The sequence below is a fragment of the Mesoplodon mirus genome (genome assembly GCF_964341445.2).
Source record: "Mesoplodon mirus genome assembly, chromosome: 19".
Lineage (NCBI taxonomy): Eukaryota > Metazoa > Chordata > Mammalia > Artiodactyla > Ziphiidae > Mesoplodon > Mesoplodon mirus.
Genome location: NC_138995.1, coordinates 9,861,802 through 9,886,437, shown reverse-complemented (window position 1 = coordinate 9,886,437; position 24,636 = coordinate 9,861,802). Strand labels below are relative to the sequence as shown.

The 24,636-nt window shown below is 43.9% G+C and overlaps 1 protein-coding gene across 2 annotated transcripts in view; it reads left to right on the top strand.

Moving 5' to 3' along the window:
- WWOX (WW domain containing oxidoreductase) overlaps positions 1–24,636 on the top strand; it is a 984,723-nt gene that overhangs the window by 290,155 nt on the left and 669,932 nt on the right. Inside the window, exon 8 of one of the 2 annotated variants that reach the window (XM_082607915.1) lies at positions 767–1,031. In XM_082607915.1, coding sequence (XP_082464041.1) covers positions 767–1,031 — 265 coding nt within the window. Of the gene's footprint in view, positions 1–766; positions 18,162–24,636 lie in introns of those variants that run through there. The other variant, XM_082607914.1, reaches the window with a different exon arrangement.

Here is a 24,636-nt window from a genome sequence, read left to right as displayed (position 1 = left end):
TTTAAAAAAAAAAAAAGGAGAAAGAAAGGAAAGAAACAAACAGCTGGTGTTTAACGACTCCTTCAGACCCAATTATAAAACATCAACTACTTACTTTGATTTGTGTGTATCCATGGCATGGATATACTTAAAAACATTAGACTCTGCCAGAACTTATTTTGGCTTTGTTTACATTTATCTTTTAAACGTATAAGACTATTGATGGCACCTCACCAAGGTTATAACCCCTTTATAATCATTAATTTTTAATCTGCAAAAGAGTCTTAGAGGCAGCAAGGCTCATCTATATTTACTTGGATGCTCAAATGAAAACAATACAGGACGCAAGCACTGGCTAAAATAACCCAGGAAAGCCCTGTCAAAGGTTAGGAATGTGATATCTCTCTGCTTCCAAAAGCAGCAGCCCTTTATTTAAGATGTTTTTCCATTTAATTTAATTATCCTTGAACTTCCTGTTGAAGGTTTTGAAAAATATATGTTAGAGGCAGGGGTGGTGGAGTGGGACTTCAGCAAGTGAAGACCGCTCCATTTATGAGTTTGGGCCTTTATTAAGTGTGCCTTTGGACCCCGTTGGTTTATATTGTGAAATCACCATTGTCTATTTTTAAGGAGAATTTGTTTCAATGTTTGCCCAATTGAGTTTTCAATCATCTCTGCATAGTTTTTCTCAGATTTCTAATAAAAGCACAACTGCTAGGCTATATCAGAAGTCAGAGACAGGCCGTTTCATATCATGTTTTTTTTTTGTTTGTTTTTTTTGTTTAAGATTTACAGATATTAATGATTCCTCTGGAAAACTAGACTTTAGCCGCCTTTCTCCATCGAAAAATGACTACTGGGCCATGCTGGCTTACAACCGGTCCAAACTCTGTAACATCCTCTTCTCCAGCGAACTCCACCGCCGCCTGTCCCCGCGTGGGGTCACGTCGAACGCGGTGCACCCCGGGAACATGATGTACTCCTCCCTGCATCGAGGCTGGTGGGTGTACACGCTGCTCTTCACCTTGGCCAGACCCTTCACCAAGTCCATGGTAAGTGAACTGCCGCCGTCGCCACAGATACCTCCAGTGCGCCTTTACGGAATGGGTCCTAGGGAAACCCAGGCACACGTGCTTTCTGCGCCTCTCACCTCTTGTGAGGATGAGTCTGGTCTTGATCCTCACAGCTTCAGGACTATTAGGGCTCTTGGACACATTTCAGTGGACTTTAGATTGCATCTGTTTCCCTAGAGGTGGCTTGGAGGGCCAGAGAGAAGACGTGCGCTTTCAGTATTGTGTTAATATGTGGCTGAATATCTTCATGGAGATGATTTGTTTGCTTTCGATGTGATTTGTTTTTTTTTTCAGTAAGCACAGTCCTTCAGAACTGTGCTTTGTGTTAGTAGGTGAATAACATGGATTCGTGCCTTTTGAATTATTAGCAGATGTGATTCCTTTGTTTCCATTGAGAATCTGTATCTGTTGTTCTAAATTGTTCTTTTAATGGGTGTAAACCTCTCCTGGAGAATCCTTTGTTGGGCTACAAGTGCACTTTATTCTTTACTTCTCCAAAGGTAAGTCCTTTTAGGTGAATCGCACGACTGTGGTTAGATTTGGAAATGTTCGCAAAGGTAAGTGTGAAGTTCTTTCTGTTTTTGATGGTCCTATAACAACTGTATCTGGAGACTTCTTCCCTGAAAGCAGTTTGAGGAGGAAGTCATTTGAATGAAGGATGCGCATTTTTACACATATTTGTTATGGTACTTCTCTTAAACACAGGCCTTTAAAAAAATGTTTTCCTGTTTAGTGGACACCAGTGTCCCAGTTAACCAAACCTACCATGTAATCCTCAGAAACGCCTTGGCTTTTAGGAGTAACATAAGTCAAGTCATTAACCTCCAGTGTTCTGGGCAAATGATCCCATAGCCTCTGAATACAGTCTGCTGCCTTCTCCTGCAGCGCTTCCCACCCACCATCCTTGAGCTTCATGTTTGTGGATGGCTTTTAAAACTGCAAGGAAAATCTTTTGACCTGCATAGGAGAAAGTAAGTGCTTTTTTAGTTTTAATCAACCAGGTGGTTCTTATGCAAAGCAAATAGACTTAATCCAAGAGGTGAATACTTAAAGAACAGAAGAAGTGGGAGGGTCGGTCTCTGGAGAGCAGTTCTCCAAGGCCAAGGCGGGTGGAAAACTAGAAAGTGTGTGTGTCGCAGGGTTCTGAAGCTTCCCCGTCGGCAGGCTGTTCGCGATCGCGTGACAGTAGGTTCTCCACGAGGGCATCTTTGACCGTGATTTCGGCTCGTTGTCTTAAGTTCGGTCCTTCAGTAGAGATGGTAAGGGAGAATATGGGCCTGGACTGGCGTCAGTGCCATCGACAGTACCGTGGATGGGCTGTTGTTCACGTTTATGAGGGGCGAGAGGAGAGAGCCGCCTCCTCTCTCATTTGCTGCTGGCCTGGTACCTTCAAGACCAGCAGCCCCATCATCGCGTGTGATTTGTAATCTCTGGGTCTTGAATTTTCTCACTTGTGTTTGATCATTGGTGGGAGCCAAGGAACTCCTTTATGTGACATCAGAGTCTTGCTTTTTCTTCTTCTGGAATTTCTCTAATCACAGGAATGTGGTGGGAAAGAACTGAGGCGGGGCTGTGACTGCAAGGACTGTGATGGCGGGTGGTGAAACCATCTCCCCGTTGGGTGTGGTCCCCAGTGGATGAGGGCTTGTTGATGGAAAATGGTAGCCACTCTTACTCTGCGATGGGACCACAGGGCTTAAAAACCCTGGACAAGGGCAGGTGGGAGGAAGAAGAAGAAGACTAGTTCTGGGAAAGTAAAAGGTGGAGTGAATGGTTTTGTGTCTTGGGGAGGGGATCATTGTCTAATAGTTAACATGAGCACAACACATAAACGTGTTTCGCCGAGTCAGTCTGGATTGTCTGCTCCTTGGACATGTGAGGATTTCTGAAAGTGCCAGCGAATTAAGTCAGGCGGGCAACCGTGCTGGGATCACAGAATATTGCTATTTGGCTGGTAACTACAGTTGGGACTCAAGCCAACGGGAAAACAAGAGCGTGGAGTTGGAAACTGAGGCAGGAGTGTCACCATACAGCTGGGCAGCACAGGGAGTTAGGAGAAGGTCCCCACTGAATGCGCGCCACACCGGGATCTGGTCTCAGTGATGCCCGATGCCCAGCCTAAGTGGCTGTTTCCTCCTCCTTCACCAGCCCGTGTACAGAGGCTTCGGCCACCCCCAACCTGGTCCCCAGTGCTCCCAGTGGGAAGGTGCCCACTGGGAGCAGTCTTGGGCAACATATAAAACAAGAACCTGGTCTCTGTGGCCCTGGGTGAGAGGGGGGTTTGGGAAAATGAGCAGATAACCCTTGAGAAGGTTTGGAGAAAAGTGGAGATGTCACCAAAAGACCCCCCAGATTTGGTTAAGTTGTATTGGCAGTGGTGGAATGTTCCATAAAAGGGCAGGGGACGTAAACCCTTAGCCTGTGTTAGAAAAGGGATTTGACATGGCTTCCTGGTGGTGGCAAATGTGAGAAAGCTGCTGCCTGGGACAGTGGACCTACTGACTCTCTTGCTTATGATCCTGACGGTCAAGCCCCAGTTCTTACCCTTGGAATTGGGAGAGCTTGGGCAAGACACTTGACCTTTCTGAGCTTGTCCCCTTGTAACCAAAATGGCGATAAAGGTTGGCATGAGGATTGACAGTATGGAGTCCAAGGTCTGTCCTATCTTTATATATTTAGGTATTTGGTGGGGTTTCTTAGACCCCAGAGTTTGATACGACTGAGGTTCGTAAAGAGGTGGAACGGGAACCCTGGACTCGTCAAACTCACGGCCAGTCACGTCTCTTGGACGAAAATGTAGGACTCTGTATGTGGGACAGAACTCTGTACCAGTGTAGACCTGGGATCTACTGTTTCACTGGTAGGACAGACTGAACTACAGATCCAACCTCATGGTCTGTCCTTCCATACAGGGCTTGGCATTGCTTCCATCGCGATAAGACATTGTTTTGTGGATGAAGGGCACACTTCTGCCATTTTACTGCAAACATGGTTTTGGACCTAAGCCATGTGGTTGCATCGCCATTCCCGCCCCGTGCAGGAGTTGGATCCTAAATGCTCATGGAGAACCTGAGCATAGATTCAGGGTTCCCGTCTGTCAGTGGCTAGTGTTCTGTTGGTGCTTCATCGTTGCCCTTTCTGCCTTTCACTTCAGACAAAGCATTTTCCTTTTGACCTGAGGGTCGCTGGAGTGTGCATTCCATCGCGCAAGGTCAAGGAAGCAAGAGGCACAACCAGCCTTGTGCTCGGGAGCCCTGCCTGCTTTCTCCACTGTAGCCGGCTCCCTTAAGTATTAAACAGCAGTATTCTAATATAAACGTCCCTTTTTTATTTGCTGTGACTTGCTGTGACTGCGGTGATTTTAATTACAGTAATTAGGTCACCCTTCGTGGAGTCAGGCGATTTTAAGTGCCTCTTTAAGGAATATTGTGGCAGATCAGTAATTTTACAATTGGATATTCTTGTGCAACTTTATTAAATGTAATCTGTCTTTTAAATGTTGCCCTTTTACAGTTATACATTTCTAATTGTTGCTGTAAATGCATTATCACTTTGAAATTAATTAATTTTTCCATTTTGCCCGCCTGCAGTATAATAATCACTAATGAGAAACTCTTAGGGATTAATTCTCAGCGCAGTGACCCCTACTGGTGGAGCCGTGTCTCTGACACTTCTTCCTCTTGTGGTACAGAGGTCAGGACAGGTATATGGGGGTTTCGGAGGGAAAAGCATTTTTCCCTCTTCCCTCCAGTGTATAATAAAACTAAAGTAATAGATAAAAACGGGAATAGGATTGTCTTAAGTATTGTTTTAAAAATGATGCAGGGTTCCTTAGCTCCTTGTGCAACATCTTCAAGGAAACTAAACTTTGCTGGAAGCTTTCTAGTTATGAAGTCACATCCATCATATGTGTGTCATATGCTTATTTTCCCATCTCTCTAGCTTGCTTTTTATTTAAATACTCTCAAATTACGTTTTGCATATGGATGCACTAATATATATTGTATGTTAGTTTATGTAATGTATTCATACATACATATTACCCTCTGGGGCTTATTTCACAAAATCAGGCATATTGTATTATCTGGTGATCTGTGAGATTTTTAAAGGTGGGTCTGGCTATTTGCTGTTGTTGCCATACACCCAAGTAAGATGCAGCTTGGCAGGTAAGGCCAGGCATTGTGGTGCTTTATGTATCAGCGTGTATGTCTTCATTTGTTGCTTACAGCACTTTGACGTTAGAATCACTCCCCTTATTTTGCAGTTAAAATGCATAGGGAACTTAGCCAACTTGTTCAAGAAAGTGAAATATCAGCTGGCAGACCCTCTGCCAGCTACTTGTCCAAGTTCATTTTCTTTGTCAAATATCCCACCGCCCCTGCCACATTGATCCAGTCCTGTGGTTGTGTCTCCTTTTTAAAATGTTTGAAAGCACCTTCAAGAAATGAACCTCTCCCCGTTTTCTCCCCCGCATAAGCTTGCAGTGCTGGTAAACAACGTCTTAGCTCAAGTTCCTAGGTCCACGCCAGCCTTTTGCCATCAGTATGTAAATTTGAAGCTGAGCCCCCTCACGTGCCTCTTAGTGTGTTTTGTGCAACCAGATGTTTGCGATGGCAGGTAACGGTAGAAAGAGTATCATGTGTTAGGGTAGCAAGAGTTTAGCAGATGTTTTAGGGAACCGCGTTTTCAAATCGTTTTACATTAAAAAAAAAAAAAAAAACGGCTCAAGTTTGTCGAACTTCTGAAACGATTGGGTTACGTTTCCTGGGGCCGCGCAAAGCCAGTCATTGTGCTGAGTTTTAACAGATGCGCAGCTACCCTGCTAATGGATGGGCCTGCAATGCTGGTTCTGTTGCAAAGTTATAAATTATAGCTAGAAAAAGCACACGGTGTCATTCTTCTAACCTTCGGGAAAGCCAAGCCTGGTAATTCTGCCCTTGAATAACCCGCTGCAGGGTGATTTATAGTTGTACAATTTAAAACATAATGAAGGAGATAATAGATGTTGATTTGTTCTTTAAATTAGTATTTTAGAAAAATACTCCCCCCCCACCCCTCCCCATTAAATACCCGCAGCTGACTACACTCTGGATACTATCAAGGACAAAACTCCCTGTCTGAATATTTACTGTTACATTGGAGTAGAAAAGCGGGAGCCTTTTTCTGCGTTGGGAGGAGGACATAGAATTTTCAAAGTGGAAATTTCAGCATATTCTTCACTAATCTAAATATTTTGAGTCTCCTGAGTGAGGGTTGAATTCTCTGGCTGCCTTGCCCGGCCAGATATGTAGAAAACCAGACACCTAGGACCTCTCTGTGGCTGGGCCACACGTGGGCTTTTCTGCAAACCCCGTCACCCCGCCTCCATGGTGGGTTCTTCCCGTCCCCGAAGCCACATCCCCGCAGCCTCAAACATTCTTGTTACTTTCCAGGATTATCATTAGTATTGGTTTTATTCATCATCTCTCAATTCTGTCCGGAGCTTTAAGGTTTACAGTGTTTGCCCAATTTGAAGTCTAAGGGATATGGTCGAATGAAAAAGAGCATAGGATTTAGAATCATTAGGCATGTGTTCAAAATTCAGGTTTCCCCTCTTTTTTTAGTTGTGTAATTTTGAAATGATTCACCCTCTTTCAGGCTCATTTTCTACCATCAGTTTAGATGTTTTGGATTGTGACTCAACACCCAGTTAAAAGTGGTTGGCGTATCAGAGGTTTGTTTTTCTCATATATCCAGAAGTCCCTAGGCAGCCAGGGGCTTCTTTAGCTAATATTCAGGCAGCTCCTCTGTGATTGTCTTGGCTTTTTCCTCATGATGATAAGATGGCTGCAGCAACACCAACCATTGCATCCTGTGTGATAAAGTCTGAAGTAAGGGTGGGAGGGATGAGGCCCCTCTTTGCATGCCTTCCTCCTTTATCAAGGAGGAGAACATTCTGTCTCAAAACTGTCCTCCCTCGTAGACGTCTCAGCTCCCACTGGCCAGGATTGAGCCACCCGTCCAGATCCTGGGTACAAGGGGGGCTGGAAGAGTGCATTTTGGCATTTTGTGTTTCTGGGGTGGGAGGCAAGTTCTGATGGCAAGGAAAAAGGGTAGGATAATGGCTTTTGAGCAGGCCCTGTTGAACAGGTGTCCATAAAGCTTGCTCATCTGTCTAATGGGAATGCTGTCTATGTTATAGGGTCATTGTGAAAGCAAGTAAGAATTAAATGGGAGGCACCTGGCCTTAGCTGGTCCCCTTCCACTCACCCAGCTTTACCTCAAGCCACTTCGGACGCCATTCTCCTTCCTTCTCCAGGTTGCTGAAGTGCACTGCTCTTCAGTCTAGACCACACCTTTCCCTCCATGCTTAGTTACTTTCTGCTTATCCTTCAAAACTCAACGCAAACATCATGCTTCAAGGAAACCTCCTTAGATCAAGATTTGGTCAGGACCCTCCATTTTGTGGTCTCGTAAGAGTGCTTATCATGTGATACTGTCTGATGTGTCATAACGCTCCATCTGTATGTGCCAGGGGAATGAATGAAGGACCCCAGAATGTGTCCTTCGTAACGTTTAACAGAAATGCAATTTAGAGAAACAACTCCTGTAGTTTTGTGTTTAGTGTCCGTCTTGAAAGTGCTGTTTTTGCCTTCACACTGCTGTATCCCTGGTCCCTAAGGTACACGCTCAGTAAATACTTGTAAATAAATAAACGGAAGACAATTAGGTGCTTAATGAATGACAACCTTGAATCCATTCTTTTTCATGAGTCTCTCTGAGGTGGGCAGGGGATTGCAGTTCCGAATGTGTAAGTACAGAAACGGATGAGGCTGGGGGATCCCCTGCCCCCAGAGTCACCCAGCTGGTCCATGGGGTCAGAACCCAGCCCCCCACCCCTGAACCCCTGGTCAGGAGAGACACGAGGGATCCACCCAGTGGTGTGAGTATGGAGGGAAGATGCGGAAGGAGAACAGCAAGGCGTGGGCAAGCAACACTTCAGAGCCGGGCAGCTCTCAGATGCAACCCCAGCTCCATCCCACGCTAACTCTCGGGCACATTTCAAACCCTGGTTAACATCCGTGTGTATGGGCTCGTGTTGAGACTTGAACGGGATCGTGACTGTGTAGCATCCAGAATGCGCTAGATGTTCAGTAAACGTTCACGGGTATTGCTGTCGTTGCCTTGCGTTGGGAGTAGAAGGTCATGAGTGTGTAGCAGTCAGGCTAGATACGCAGTAAACATTTTTTATCATCATCATCATTATTTTTTCAAACAAGGAAAGGGTTTTGTGGCTTCCCATTGCTTGGAAATGCCCATTCCCCTAATGACGGCCCCGTGTCTGTCACAGAAGGTCTAATTTTCCCTGTGAATATTAGGCATAAAAAAAAACCATATACAACCCCGAGTAAGAGCTGGACAACATACAACATGGTAACCAGGCCTGGACCCACAGGGCATAATGGAAGCCCTCCTGGCGGCCTGTTTAAGTACCCCTTAGCTTTGAGGAAAGAGTCCCCCTTTCTTGTTGGAAACAAAGAGGAGGAAAGTAAGCTTGGCTTTGTGAGGCCAGGGCTCTTCACGGCTGTGTTTTTCTCTGCCTGGCCTTTCTGTGTTTTAAGTCTGGTTAGGCCTTTGTTCCCGAATGAGTGCCTGAGAGGGGGAAAGAAATGACTCTCTGGCCTTAATACGTGTGACCAATTTTTTAATGAACACTTAACCAGGATTTGAAATTCCCCTAGTTTTATCTTCCTCGTTTCCTTTTCTTCTGCGTCCCCGCTGGCTCTTGGGTAAAGCCTTGCCTCTTTTTAACTCTCTTCCCGGCTCTTTTATTACTTTTAAGTTAGTGGAGCCTTCTTTGATCCTCCCCCTCCAGTTTCCTTTTCTCCAATTTCATACTTCTTTCCAATGATTTTTGGCTGTCGCACGGTTTCGATATCGGAGGCCAGCACGGTTAAACAGATGCCAGGAGTGGGTGTTGCCCTGCGATGATGTTTCTGAAACGTTTCTTCTGTGAACATTGATTTTCTTATAACTCACCGGACCTGTTGATTTTTCCTCGTGAGGTGGAAGGTAGTGTTTTTCCAGCAGCAATAAGGAGAACTAGAATCTGGGGTTCCGAATTGTTCAGAAGCTGAAATCCACACTCTCCCCTTCTTACAACACTGAGAGGAACGAATCCGTTGAACATCAGTGGAAGATGTATTCTCATCTTCCCTGAGGACCTACTAAGTGCCAGGCTCCACGCCCGTGGGTTTATGTCTTTGTATCTTCTCTTTTTGAATGTAGTTTTAGAGTTTGCAATTGTGTGTCTCTGAGCAAGTCATGTCCCCTTGCTGGGCCTCCATATTCTTATCTGTAAAATGAGTCATTTAACCAAGATTAGTTGTCCCATGGGTTTTGGATTTTACAGTGTAATTTGAAAGGAAATTTTTCAAAAAGGAGACTAATGCAGGCTCATATGCTTTATTCTGAAAACTCTGGATGAAAGACAAATCCACCACCATAGCCTGTCACCATAATTTTATGAAAGAATAGACATTTAAATGCCCAAAACTGTAGGCAGGAGGTGATTGTGGGACAGAAAGCAGCCCTTTCCATTGAGTACATTCGACTTCACGGAAAACCATTTCATTGCTCCTTTGGCCATTGTTCTCATTATCGAAAATGTTGGCCTTACCCTTGGGAATGACCAGCCTAGAAGATTCCAAAGGTACTGTTTCAGCTCCAGAATTCTTCTGTGCGTCTTTCAGACCCCAGGTTCCAAACTTTCATCAGCTCTTACTGCATCGCAGTTGATTTGTGAGCATGCGGGGATACCATTTGTGAAACGCAGACCTATCCAGCCTCGCCAGAGTCGGGAGAAGGAAAGCGAAGCAGTGGTAGGTCGAATCAGGGCGGACGCTGATCTAACACATCGGAGTGTTTTTCCTCATAAGCACCTATTTCAGCCTGTGCCCTTTTATGACACCCCATCTGCTTATCTCCCAGTTGTCTGTGGGTCTGGAACCCAGCCTCTCTGCTTTAGGGTCAACTTGCGAGTTGCAGTCAAGGTGTCAGCCCAGCTGTCGCCGTTTCAAGGCTCAGCTGGGAAGGGGCCCACTTCCAAGCTTGTGGGCCTGTTGGCAGGGTTCAGTTCTTTATGGCCTAGAATACTGAGGACTTTGGTTCCTCTCTGCCTTTTCGCCGTGGGCCTCTCTCTCGGTTCTTTGGAGTCACAGCCCTGTGTAACCAAACCCCAGAAGGGGTCTCTCATAACTTTCGTCCATTCTGTTTGGTAGAAGGAGATCAGTGGGTGTGATCCGCATGCACACGGAGGGGATCTCACAGTGGTGTCAATACCAGGAAACATGGGAGCATAGTGGCTTAGAGGCTGCCTACCACACTTTTCAAATTCACTTTTATTTAGTCTTTTGTGTGTGTGTGTGTGTGCGTGTGTGCGCACGCCTTTTGGTAAGCTATCTGGTGGCAGATTTACTTATAGGTCTTGCTAGTTCTTGGCCTTGAGCCATAGCATTCGTTATTGATGCCTGTGTCTTTGCCTTGCTGTTCTCCTGTTTCATCCTTTCTGCATTCTTGTCTTTCCTCTTTCTGGGCTGAGAGGTACCAGATGCAACCATTTAAAAAAAAATACATGGCTGTTTATGCATTTTTGTCTCATGAAAAGAAGAGAGAAACGTATGGATTGTGTTTCCTAAAGTCAAGTATTTGTTTTCATGCTGTTTGAGAGGGGGCCATGTTCATCAGTGGCCCAAATTTTCTCTCTAAAGAAACACCTATTGCCGAATTTTGAGTTTCAAAAATTGTCCGGAGATCCAGGACTTTTTTTTTTTTTTTTAAGCCATAAAGGTAGATAAGGCTCACCAATCATTTCAAAGCCCACGTGGAATATTATTCTTATTCCAGACTCTGTATAGTCTTCAGAATTTTTGTCGTTGTTGTAGTTTTGGGATCTGTTTTTAAGTAGGAATCTAAGAAAGAAAGAAAAAGAACTAGTATTTTGCTGTTTCCAGAAAAAAGAGATTGATTTTGAACACTGCAGTTTGGTTTTCATGTTACAAAGCCACTCCTGTTAAGATGTACAATATGTGAAATATCTTATTTAGTAATATTCTAATTTCCCCTGTGAAAGATCATGCCCTTTTCCCCAGCTGGGGCTTTTTGCTTCTCCATCTACCACCATGTATAGAATCTACATCACTTGATACATTTTTTCCTTGGGTTTCATATGATGGGGTCTCTTTAATCATTTACATGTTTGAAAAAAAGAAAGTGAAATATTCTTTATGAAGCCAGAGTAATCCACAGGAGTGCATGGTGTTTGTTCAGCTGGATATCTTATTTATTTGAAGTACTGAGAGAAATCTCTTCTGACTGCTCAAAAAAGGGGAGAATAAACAGTACGAGTGTCCAAGTAATCTGAGCCAGAGAGGCCCTCCTTTCACAGCAAAGTTATAAAAAGTCTATTTGCTAGATCCAAAAAAAATACTGTATATCAACTACTGAGACCTTCCTAATGTTTTCTTAGTATTCTCACTCTTCAGAAGGAAAAAAAAAAAAAAACCTGTAAAATCTGGGAACTTTAGAATTTGGGGGGATAGTTTAATATTCCTAGGCAGGTGAATGCAATCAGTCTGTTTTTCCTTCTTAGAACATAACTTCCCTGGCTGGCTTGGGTGTGTGCTACGTGCCCTTTGTCTCTTTGTTGACTCTTTAGAACCATCAAAGACTAAGTAATGGGTAGAATGGCTGAAATCTCAGCATTAACCCTGGGCGCATTTCCTATAAAGAAGGCATTAAGAAGAGGTTTAGAAGTTAAAAAAAAAAAAAAAAGCGACTTATTTCAAAGAAGTATATCCAGTCGTGAAAATAATATAGATTTCCTCTCTTTTTATTCCCTCTGTTACAATCATTAGAAATGAGCTGGCATATTTCTTGTGGATGAAAAGTAGGGGAACACACAAGATTTCTTTATCCCGAACCTGGAACGGTCTTTTCTCTGCTGCGATTTGCTTTCCGCTTAAACTCAAGCTCGTGTATAACATCTTCCAATGTCGCTTCGTCTCTGTCGTCTTTGTATTTGAACCCAGAGCGAAGGTCTTTTCCAGCCAAAGCCAAAATCAAAAACAAAATTAAAAATTTAGCTTATCTTCGCCAAGTCTACCTGGCATGCCTCCATGTTGGGCTGTGATGTGCAGATTTGACCTGTATTCTGTGCAGGATGGGGGATTGACTGTGAGTTTTCCCTGAATAAGTGTATGTTCTGTAGGCCTCGGGGACCAGGGCAGCTGAGAACAGCAGCAGCAGCAGGTCACATCGAGCAGGCCTCACCTGTGCCGAGAGCCCTGTTCTGAGTACCTCTCACGTGTCAACACATGACACGGCCCACTCGTTCCGTTCCCACAGCCCGCTCCCAACAGAACAAGGTGGGTAGAGCTGAGAAGAGCATGTTGACCTGTTTTGTGAAACAAGAATGCCTTGCCTTGTAGCAGAAAGGCCATGCGTGGGCTTCCAAGTCGAAGAAACTAGGCTCCGAATCCCAGCCCTTTCTCCTGGTGACCCTCGTCATCACAGGCAAGTCACACTACCTCTCTGGGCCTTGGGTTCTCTTTTTCTCTGTAAAAGGGGGACATAGTTCCCACATCTTTAAAAGATCGTTGGAGGATTAAGGCACAGCTCAACCCGAGGGCACAGTCTAGTTTTCTTTGTATCTTTCCGGTTAATGTGAACTTTCCTGAAATTTAATGATTTCCAAGGACACATAGGAAGCTGTGGTCAAAGATCTTTTCTCTCATTCGGCCTTAAAACATATCAAGCTCCTGCTCATGAGAAATGCCCTTTAAGTCTGAACTCCAAGCAAGACCCCGGAGCTACCATAATGCCTTCCTCTTGATAATGCAATTATAACATCGTGTATTGTTGGAGCTCCTAGTCCAATTCTGTGCTTTATCAAACCATATTAATACTGATGGTGGCATATCAACTTCCTCTGGTCTTTAATGACTCTGATACATTTTGTTCACCTTCTTCTGTGCTTGTTCTTTCCCCACGTCACCTTAAATCCGTTCTTTGGAGCAGGTCAGATAGGAATTAATAAAGTGATTTATTTCAAAGCAGAGGCATATTCCATTGAATCTCTTAATAACACCAGACCAAAAGCAACTCTATCTTGGTCTGTACTTTTGGACATATGTCTGTATTGTCTATGCTCAAGGAAAGAGATTTTTCAACACCCTTTGAAAAAAGTAAAATGAAAGCAGCCTGTCTTCAGAACTTTGGAAAGTTTTCACCTTTTTCTTTTTACATTTTTTTCCCATATGATTTACATAATACTAGTTATTGATTGCTTTCCAACAATATGCCAGCTGCCCGGATGGTAAGCTTTTAGTCAGATATGGATGTGTTTGTGTATGTGTATATATCTAATCACGGTTCTCCAAGGTCCTAATAAATATTTATTTATTCCTTTTTTGGTCTTTTTCTTTATTTCTCGACTTTTCTCTTTCCCCTTTGCCCACTGTTGTTTTCCAGTAAGCTGTTTATATCTTAAAATATATCTTTGTGAGGAATTTATGTATTTAGTATTCAGTTACCTGAAGAGGGTTTCTTAAGACAATAGGAGCTAGTGATGGCAATGCACGTGGGTGCTAGCAGACAGTAAAGACTCAATAAGTGGGCTTGTTTGTTATATCATGCAGATCGGCATGTACACTTAGACAATCTGTTAGTGGGGAGAGGAAGCTAAAGCCAGCAATTTCAGCCTACTAGTTTGATCCTGAGGCTTTTAAAAAATTCTTTGTTGATGAATAAAACATTTTAATCAGAACTATATCAACACTGATAAATTTTTTTTCATGGGGGTCCAATACAAGGTGAATTCCATTAAGTCAGTTAAATACCTTGATGGAGTTTTTAAACAGTACAATGATCGTTAAGCGGTTGGTTTTAAAAATAATTTTATTTTCATGAAATCCTTTTCACCAGGACCTATTTTTTTCATATATATTTATAATGGTTCTTTCAACCAGAAAAATGTTATTCATCTGATAAAAGGCCAGTATTCATTTCTTAGCTAATGCCTAAGAAATTCTGCAGCAATTCCACTCCAGTGGAGTCCACTGTAGGGTTTCTCAGTTATTCAGGACTGGTCTCTGAACGTGTTGATAATATGATTCTTTCTCAAACTTCTGAAGACTTGGATGACTTTGGGACTCTTGCCTTTTCTGTGTCATGGCAGGGCGAGTGGCAGATGACGACAGATCAGGGGATCCTATTGCTGTTTCAGAACAGTGTCTTTCAAACACTTTTTTGGGTTACTCCCCAGGTTTTTTATGTTGCAAACCAGTACATGCACACTTACGCATATCCATTGTAAGTCTGTCTGTGTATAATATGCCTGTATCTGAAACAGAAATTTTACAAAATAGTACTCCAGCTATGGGCAGTGTCCTCTGCTGTTCTTTTGGTTGTATTTCATTTTTTAAAGCGCTCATTGTGACCCATTTTTACCAGCCACTATTGGTTTCAGCATGCACTCTATCAAAATCTCCCCTCTGAAAATTTCTGCTCTAAAATAGTTTGGTCTGGTGTCATCTGATAAACGTTCATTGAGTACTGTGTGTGTTGACTTAAGGGGTAGAAAATTCGAAAGAGAGCAAGTCATTTTCCTTGGCCTCTGGGTGCTTATGTTCAAAGGGCTGGAGATGTAAAGAACATTAGGGTGAAAGGAGGTGGGCACCACTGGACACACAGTGCTTTTCTGCCTTGGGGGCAGACATGAGAGTCATCAGATGAAGTTGTAGAATGGACATCTTTACCAAGCATGTAAACACAAAAAGGAGAAAAGACTGCAGCAACAGTAGGGCTGAGTCTAGGGCTAGCGACAGAATTTAAGGGGGTGCTAAAAAAAAAACCTCAATAATCAAGATAAGCAACATTTTAGTGCAGTGTTGCCAAAAAATCAAAATCAATGCAAAAAAATTATGATGAACAAAGTTTCAAATTTTAAATCAAGGTAGGATCAGTGTTAACAGCAAAGGCTTGAGTGTGGTCCAGGCTATGGATTTGGGATTGCACGATCTCATATTAAAACTGATGGGTGTTGGTGGTAAGATGATGATGATGATGATTATGATTATGATACACGACTTTTGATGTGGTAACTGAATATGGGAGATAAATGGGCAAGACTACCTATGGGATACACACGTCTGTGTATGAATTTGTTGAAATGCCCATGTATGTGTGCATGCATAAACAAACAAGGACAGTAAACTATCTGATAGTTAAGTTTTATTTGAGGCGTAACAAAACATTATCCTTTCTTGTCTTTTTTAAAGCAGTTGTATTAAATTCTTGCTTGAGGATATCTGATAGAGGTAGTATGGGACTATATACATATATATTTTTTTTTCTTGATTTTATTTATGTATTTATTTTTGGCTGCATTGGGTCTTCATTGCTGCGCACGGGCTTTCTCTAGTTGCGGTGAGCAGGGGCCACTCTTCATTGCAGTGCGTGGGCTTCTCATTGCTGTGACTTGTCTTTGTTGCAGAGCACAGGCTCTAGGCGTGCGGGCTTTTGGTAGTTGTGGCATGCTGGCTCAGTCGTCGTGGTTCGCGGGCTCTAGAGCACAGGCTCAGTAGTTGTGGCGCACGGGCTTCATTGCTCTGCGGCCTGGATCTTCCTGGACCAGGGATCGAACCCATGTCCCCTGCATTGGCAGGCGAATTCTTAACCACTGTGCCACCAGGGAAGTCAATATGGGACCATATTTTGACATAAAATATTTTTCCTTCAAATAGGTCCGTTGTTTATTTCAATAAATAATCAGTAGAATAGTGAGCCTGCGGTCCTTGGAAACATCTAGCTCTGTCTTTTTGGTGATGACAATTAACAAATGATGTAAGACAGATTTTAGGAAAAGAATATTTAGAATATCCACGTGTGTCACTTCCCCATACTTTGTATAAAAATTACCACGCCTATTCATGATTTAAATAGCTGTGGCCTTTTAGTGAGTACCGACATTAACAAACCATGTTAACATGGTTTAAAATATGTAATGCAGTTTGCAATGCCATCTGATGACGGAACTATTGAGTCAGCAGCCATAGCACTGACTGATCATCCTTGTAAAGAGCTGTTTGCATTGTGAACAGCAAAGATGCACATCCTCTCGTGGGCTGGCAGCATTTCTGCAAGCGCTGTCTGAAATGATGCCCCTGGAAGGTTGGTGTTTCTGATGTTGAAATGCCATATGATGTGTGCCCATCCTATGATTTTACTCTGCTCTGTGCTTAGCAGAATTGGCGTATGTTCACACCGACTGGTAATGTTCTGACTGTGTGTGTCTGTCCCCTTTTTGTTCGTTTTGTTACTGTGGGCCTCATTAAAGGCCTTTCCAGGCCCTTCCTCAGGTCTCAGATCATGGCTCTTCTGAAGCAGGATTATCCCGCTTTTTTGCAGCATAAGTTCTTCTGCAAGTATACCATTTCCCCCACCTTGAATAAAACGATGCAAAGCTTTTTCATTTGGCCCAGCTCTGCTGCTTGTTCTCTTGGTCCTTTCAAGGTAATGAGTAATTACAGGTCTTGGGATACAGAGCTTTACTATGTAAGTGTTGCTTTGTGACTCACATGTTTGTTCTCATCGAGTGAAGGTGAATTCCACTAAAGTTAGTGGATGGAAATACAAAAACTCTTTTTCTTGACTTTTTAAAAAAATCACAAATTTTTATTCCCTAAACACTAAGCTTTCTTTTGGGAAATCTTAATAGCCCTTCTTATGAGAGTCTCTGCTTTGACAGCATTCACGGGAAGCACAGAGGGGGACATATAAACAAAACGTGAACTGAGCAGCTTTCACTGGACTCGGGAACTTTCCTGACTGTCCCTTGTTTCTCGATGAGGAAAGTGAGGAATCCCCCAGAGATGAACTGTGTGCAGCTTGATCTGGTCCACCGTGGTCTACAGATTCCATTACAGTATTTATTCCACCCTCTCCCATTCCCTGCCAATCAGTTGTTTTGTTTCATTGGTATAGCATTATTTGACTTAAACGTTTACTTATTTTCTTATCCCACATCTAGAGCATATGTGGTCATTTTAAATTATATCATTATGCAGCACTTAAAAAAATAAACAGAATATAAATCAACTAATTTTTAGCATTAGTAGTAAGAAAGACAGTCTGATATTAAAACTGTATGTGTGTTTATGTATGTATATACACACAGAAATACATATATAAGCTCACGTGAGTACCGGCGGATGCCAATAGGTGGCGTTCTCTTTCGCCCGTGTGTGGGCTGGGGTGGAAATAGCTTGTAGAACGTGGGGGAAAAGAGCGATGGAATGATTAGTACGTCCTTACTGGGCCTTGAGCGGATTAGAAAAACCTTCATTTCCAACAGTTTCCGTTCCCCTTGTCACCTCGGTATTTAATTTACTTCACTTACATGACTACTTGAAGTTTTCCCAGGTTAGTTGCCCCTGTTAATTATAACCTGCAGGGATAATATTAGTAAACGAACAGATTATAGTATTTTTAAATGGAGGCCAGCGGGTGACCTTGGAAGAACTGATCCGCCAGCAGCTTGTGTGCTGGGGTGAACTGAGGCATCCTGAGCCATCTCCGGTGGCTTTTTATGGGGCAGATTTTACTTTCTGCACTTGCATGTGCCATTATTAAAGGCTGCTGATGCTTGTCTAGATATTCTTCTCGTTTAAATGCAGTTAAGTATTTTACAGTCATATCAGTAGCTTGTTTACATTCTCACTCAGCCTGAAGGCCTGCTTGATGTTACAGATGAAACATGGCCAGACTCAGTTTTAGAAACTCAAGAAGTTGTGTATAATGGAATGATGAGTCATTCTCTCCCAAAGCCATTGGTGCGTGACAGAGCTCCTCTAAACTGATTTTGGACCATCTCAGAGCCACCTTTGATCAGCTCGCTCTCATTTTGCCTTTTTCTGTTAATAAATTACCCAAAGTTTAGCCACATAGGAACTTGGGTGTTGCTCTGATACCCAAGAGATCTTCATTGTTCAGTTCTAGAAGCCGTTTTCTTTTTGAAAGTTTTACCTGTCAGTTTCAGCAATTTCTGTCCATCCAGGACAAAGTACACAACTCTGGAACCTCTGTCAGGGTTGGTACTGAAGCTCGGGGTGGGGGTGGGGGGGGTAATGTGTTGCAGGTAGGGTGGTATAGGCATCCCATAGGCAGATTTCCTATCATTCCAGACGTCTGCCTGCCCCATACACATATTTTATTGACAGACACAGTAGGGGAAGTTAAAGAAAGTGGCATTTAAGAAAGTATTGATACTTCAAGACATAGAGAAATACCTAGTTGTTTCTCTTTATGTAAATCCCAAGTTATTTTCTTGCAGTGAGGGACCAGATACCCACGCTGGCTCCCTCCCCTCTCTGGGAATTAATCAAGCATGGTTGGTGCCTTAACTTGCTCAGCTGCAAACCAGCAACTCCCGGGACTCCAGGCTCACGGGATGCGCAGAGAGTTAAACACAGGGACCCCGAGTATGGAGGTGACACAGAATTCTCATAACGTCAGGCTGCGCACTTCCCTGCAAGGTAACCCTGCAGCAGGCGGTGTTTCTCTAGTGACCGTAAACCCAGATCCACACAGCAGCCTGATCCGTGGGGTGATGGGCATTTTGCTCATGGTTTTAAAAATCAGAGCTAGTTTATTATTATTGTTGTTAGGATATTTTAGGATATCCTTTTACACATGGTATTAGACTGTCGCATTTTCAGCAGGAGTTCACCCTCGTTTCTCTGGATGTCCCTTTACCCTCTCGACTTGGGCCTCTCCGCTGTCACTTAGCACATTTACTGTGACTTTTGGTGTGAATTCATTCTTAGGTTTCACATGGGGAGCTGGGGAGGGGGTGGGAGGTACTTGCAGCAAAGTAGCAATGGAAATCCATACAGCACAGGTGAGGCGTCGCTCGGTAACCCGAGACAGTAAAAGCTGCCCGTGAATTCTCAAGGTAGCCTTTGGAGTCTTCTGTTGGTCTTTAAGAAGCTGGCTTAGAATGGAAGCACTGAGTCACCAATATCATTGTCATGCTTTTCAATGGCTTCTGGGTAACCAGCTTGTAAACTTGCACCTGAATGCACACTATTAGCTTATTATCGGTCTCCTTCGTTCCCGTATTTAAATTGACTCTTATCGTGGGTGACACTATTAGATAGGTGAAGTCATTCCTAGAATACTCTGTTCCCCAGAGAGTCCGCATGGCTTTCTGTTGAAATCGTATTGAAAACGGCAACTATATTTTAGGACGGTCCTTTCTGGAGTGTTCTCATTTGAGTATCCTTCGGGTTGTTTTCTGAGTTACACAGTGGTGTGGGAGGGCAGAGAAGAAGCGTTTGTTCAGTGTCAGGCAACGGGCCAGGTATTTCTTATATGTTCTTGCACTTACTTTACTTTCATAGGAAGCTATTGGGTTGTGAATTATTATACCCATTTTACAGATGAGGAAATGGAAGCCTTGAGTGACTGGCCTCAGTCCTAATGCAAGTAAGCTGCAGAGCTGAGCGTCTGACCCAAACGCGTGTGCCCTGCCCATTGCGTCTTAGTGCTTATGGAAGCATGAGCTCCCCGTGCATGCCAAGGCTTCTGTGGGTTCCATCCCTTACCCCAGGGCTGAGCTTGATTTTGTGGGTTTTGTCCTATGGTTCAAGCGTGACATATTGCCAAGGAGCTGGCCTGCTCCTCTGTCCTTTGGGACCATCTGTGGTCAGGAGTAGGACAGGGACACATCGTAAGGATGGGTTCAGTCCTGCCCTTTGACCTGTGTGACCTGAAGCCTGGGAGGAATCGAGGAATGGAGGGGATTAGTGAGCTGCCGTTTCTGATTGCAGTGGGGGCAGTTCGTGCTTTGTCTTTTCCGCAGTTGCTATCAATTTAACAAGCCATCCTTCAGTGTACTCTTTCTAGGCCTTTTCTGTCCTTTCCTCTTGGAATACCAGTGCTTCAAGTGCATGGATTTCTCCAAACCTGCTGGAGAATAGAACAGAGATCAAACTGAACTAGGCATTCTGAAGTTGGCTGTTCCTTTTGTAGAACATTGACCTGAATAACTCAGGTCTGCAATTTGTCAGAGAGAAAACTGGCATGGCGTAGGGCAGACTTGTCCAATGACCTTTTCAAGAACTAAAGAGTAGACTTGATCCATCTTAAAATATGAAATGCAATGTATTCCGAACCAATCCAGGTGATGTAGCAAGGATTGGACCTTCAAGGTGGAGGGATCCTTGAGCAATTCAGGTGACAGTAAACGTTAAATGGATGCTTAATTAGAGTTGAATTTTGAATTTGCTCTATTAGGAAGCATCACTTGTACGTCACTGCAAGTTTGGAAATGTTTTCCTTGGGGAATAATGTGGAGGAAATCGGGCCCCCAGATAGCTGTAGGGATGTGGATGTTGCTCAGCTTGTTTACCAAATTCTCACCACATATTTAACCAGCGCTGCAGCCCGAGTTTCATACTTCACTAATAGGCATCCAGCCCAGTGTTGGTGGTTGTCAGACCATCAGGTTATTGCTATGTTGTCTTCTGTGTGAGTTTGGTGCTACAAGAAATGTGTAGAATTTCATGTCTGAGAGATGTGTGTGTGTGTGTATATATACATATACATATATATGTGTATATAAATATACACATATATATATACACACATATATATACATATAAAATTTGATTAAAGAATTCACTACCCATGGAAAGCCGACCTTAACTTTCACAAATGATTCTTTTAAATCAGAAAGGCTACCTACCAAATCATAGTTTCCCCCGGGTGTCCTATATTTAACACAGGCCCTCCTAGCGTTCTGAGTCACCATGCCCTGCTCTTGTATCATCATTTATCCAAATGAGGTGCTAATTAGTATGTTTTGAGAAGGTAGAGAATTCTGGGCAGGAGAAACCCATCCAAGTAAGCCAGCTGTGTGTCGTTGGGACTCGATCTCATGTTACGAAAGACGAAATAAAGACAAGCCAAACAGGGCTCTTTGCGAGGATCCCCACGTGAGTACGCGTCACCCGGTGGCGGGCGAGGCAGCCAGGAGCAGCTGTCATTTCAGCGCAAAGCTGTTTGCAAAATCAGAGCCACTCACGGTCCCCAAACCCTTCCTGGCTCCGCCTGAATCCCTTCCATGTGCCCCGTGTAAAAACACACCTCGAGGAGATTGGACATGCCCTATGAATGATCCCTTATTTATTATCATCGAGCCCTCCCTTTCTCCATCACGCCTTAGAATTATGGGCTGGAGCAGTTCTTAAGACTCTATTTATTTTAGGGGAGGAAAATGTTTTTCTTTAACCGCAACATTCATGCAATAGCAACTGCTGGCAGTTGCCCCAGCATTTAAGGAAATATTGTTGTAAGGCTTTTATGTTCTGTACTTCAGTCAGCCAGAGCCAGCAGTATCCCCACAGAAGGACCCTCAACAGACCATTTTTAGCATTTTGCTACAATTAAACTCCTCTGGTTTTAGCCCTCAGGCAATTTAGTACCTTTTTACATATGCACATTATGAACTTTTGACCAGGGTCTAACAGTCATATATTAGAGTGCCGTTCTTGAAAGCAGGCTTAACAAGTTCCTCTGAGTATTGCACTTGGAGCCAGTTGTGGAAAAGGTAATTGAAGCAACTTGCAGCGAGACCATTCAGAATCTCAGCCACGATCCTGAATCTCTCTCTCTCTCTCTCTTGCTCGCTCTCCTTTTTTTTTTTTTTTTCTTTCTGCTTGTTTCCTCTGGAAGCTGGTAGCAAGAGCTTTCAAAGTCTGTGATTGATCTTTTATTCAGTAGCTAACGAGGGCTGTGATTCTATTAGCGCGCTACAAGGCAAGAGAACAGTGATTTAATGAAGTGTCTGGTGAGCCGGCCATAGATTTATCCCGTTGTCACTAATTTGCAGGGCCTTGGTGAGCACAGAGGAAGCTGCGCTCGCACCGCTATTAAGCAGGTATTTCCTTAGTAAATTGTTGTAAGGTCAGGTACAGTTATCTCAGCCCAGGCAAGGCCTCCCGTCTTCAGCGTCTGCAGATGACAGCCTCCGTGCTGAGCGCTCACTGGAGTGGAACCGGGAGATCAGAGGTCCGTCTGCAAGTCGCCCTGAGCGGAGACAGGAGCAGATGAACTGCCAGGCAGGAGTAATAGAGTCATAATTGGTGATTAGAACTGGAAAGGTGCAATAACATTTCAATACAAACTGGCGTATGTTATAGTTACTGTCACTTGTTGTAAACTCACCCCGCCGCCTGGACCAGTTATGTTTCCCCTTGATTAGCTCTGAGGATCCAGGCAGAGGCCACACCGAGAGCATCCAAGCTGTGGCTGCGGCCCCGAGTCTCGCCCGTCCCAGCCGTTTTCTCTCGGGCCCCAGCGCTTGTCCCCCTCGGAAGGCACCACGGCAACCTTTTCCCACCGCCCTGGGAGAAGCGGGATTCCATAAGTGGCCTTGGATGTCCCCTCTTCCCGGGTGCAGTGACATTTATACACACTGGCTGGGAGGCTTGTCGAACTTTTGTTTTATTTGCCTTTGCTAAGGGGAGGTATTTGCCTGGTGTCAAATCCATACCCCCCCTGCAATCCTGTGTTCACTGGAACAGATTTGGTCTTGCAGTGCCAGGAGGAAAACAGGAAAGAAGATAAAGGCGTGGCACCAAGGCATTTTGCGTTTGAGATTGACGTTTTTAGGACGCATGAGGCTATTTCAGGTGCAGTGCACCTGGTTGAGGTGCCCTCCCAGGTATGCGTAGGTGGTGTCCATCCGTGGGAAAGGCTCGTGAAGAAATTCTTTACAATGCTTCGTGAAATGTCAGGCTGGCTGAAAGGACACCCCTGAAAAAGCAAGGTGTCCAACTGCAAGTGTATACCTGGCTGGAGGCTTTTCTATGCTGCGCAGCATGATTATTGTTTAAGTTCATAAAAGAGGACGCTATCTAGCATTATCCAGACGTGCCAAGTAGCTGTCATTATTGATAAGTATAGGTGACTGGTCATTTCTTTTGTGTCACGTGGAGTCAGACCGGGCAGGATGCCTAGAAGCGAACAGTGAGAGGCGATAATGGGACAGTGTGTACGGACAAGGTTCACATCTGGCGCATAGTAGGTCCTCAACTCTATTTTGATTCTGCGGTCCTAGAATCTGTCGGGTGAAGTCTTATCATTGGGTTCTTACCCTGACCCCTGAAACTTGGCATTTCTAGTGCTTACTTCACCCCCAGGCTGATATGTGTTAGGTTAGTTACTTATGGTCAAATGAAGAGTTTGAAGGAACGTTTTATTATAATGGGGTTCTGTTTGCAGTTGATCATTGGGATGATTAAAAAGAGTGAGCGAAACTTCCCAGTTTCCCAGTATGGACCTTTGGGCCTCAGGACAGTCGTGTTCAGTTTGTAATGGTGGTCGAGCTGCCATTTGCATCAGCTTTTTGGTCTGGAGATCACAGCCTAGGACACACAGGCAGTGACCTGTCGTGGAGTCGATGAAGCTGATCAGAGCACACCCATGCCAGCAAAAGCCTGGCCAGGGCTCTGGCTGCTCTATCGCAGACAGATGTGGCATACAGAATGCCCACAGGTAAGGCTCATTGCTGAGCATTGTGGCGGAGGGGTACACTGCCGTGTCTAGTAGTAACAGAATTGAAATGTAAGGGAGAGAGGGAGAGGAGGTGGTGGGGAGGGAGGAGGGGATCAAGGGAACGAGCTGGAAAAGGAAGGAGGAAAAGAGTTCATTGACAGCATAGCCCACAGTCCCTGGAATCTGGAATGTGTTGCGTGCTCACTGTGTGCTCATGTCTCACTTAATCTCAATGTCCATCCCCATTCTCTAGGTGATATAGCTGTAGTTCAGAAGCCACGTCAAAAGCAAAGCCAGGATCTGGACCCCGATCTGTCTGCACTTCCCCTCTATCTGTGAATACAGAAGTACCGCCTCATTTCAGGGGGCTCCTGTCCTTTTCTTCCTGGGGAGGTGTCATTTCTCTAAAGGTCTGATAGTGCCTGTCCCCCTCCTCCTTTCGTTTCAGGGAAAGCTCCCATTCAGTCCCCTTGTTGGGCAGATGGACACTGCACTCTCCATTCTGATTTGGGGACAAGTATTTGGACCATCGATAAGGAAAATCAGGGAAAGGAGAAACAGAATTATAAAAATTCCTGTTTCTTAAATTGATGAATAATCTGGGTTGGAAATCATACTGATTTAGACCTATAAACCACTCAGACTACTGTGTCGTTTCCCTCAGTGGCCCTGAGGAAAGACTTGTTAAAGAACTCTCTGTTTTATCCCATGACCCCAAGCTCAAAGATTGGGGCCATGTCCCTGGATAATGCACCTTTTCACTAGTAACCACATGGACTCATAATTTCTTAATTTACCATGCTTTCCAGGGATGCGTTAGTATTTTCCACTTATGTAACCTGTATTGGTAATAAACTCCCCATATATTTATTAAATAATTTTTATTGAAGTTGATTTACAACACTGTGTGAGTTTCAAGTGTACAGCAAAGTAATTCAGTTATATATTTTTTTCAGATTATTTCCCATTATAGGTTATTACATGA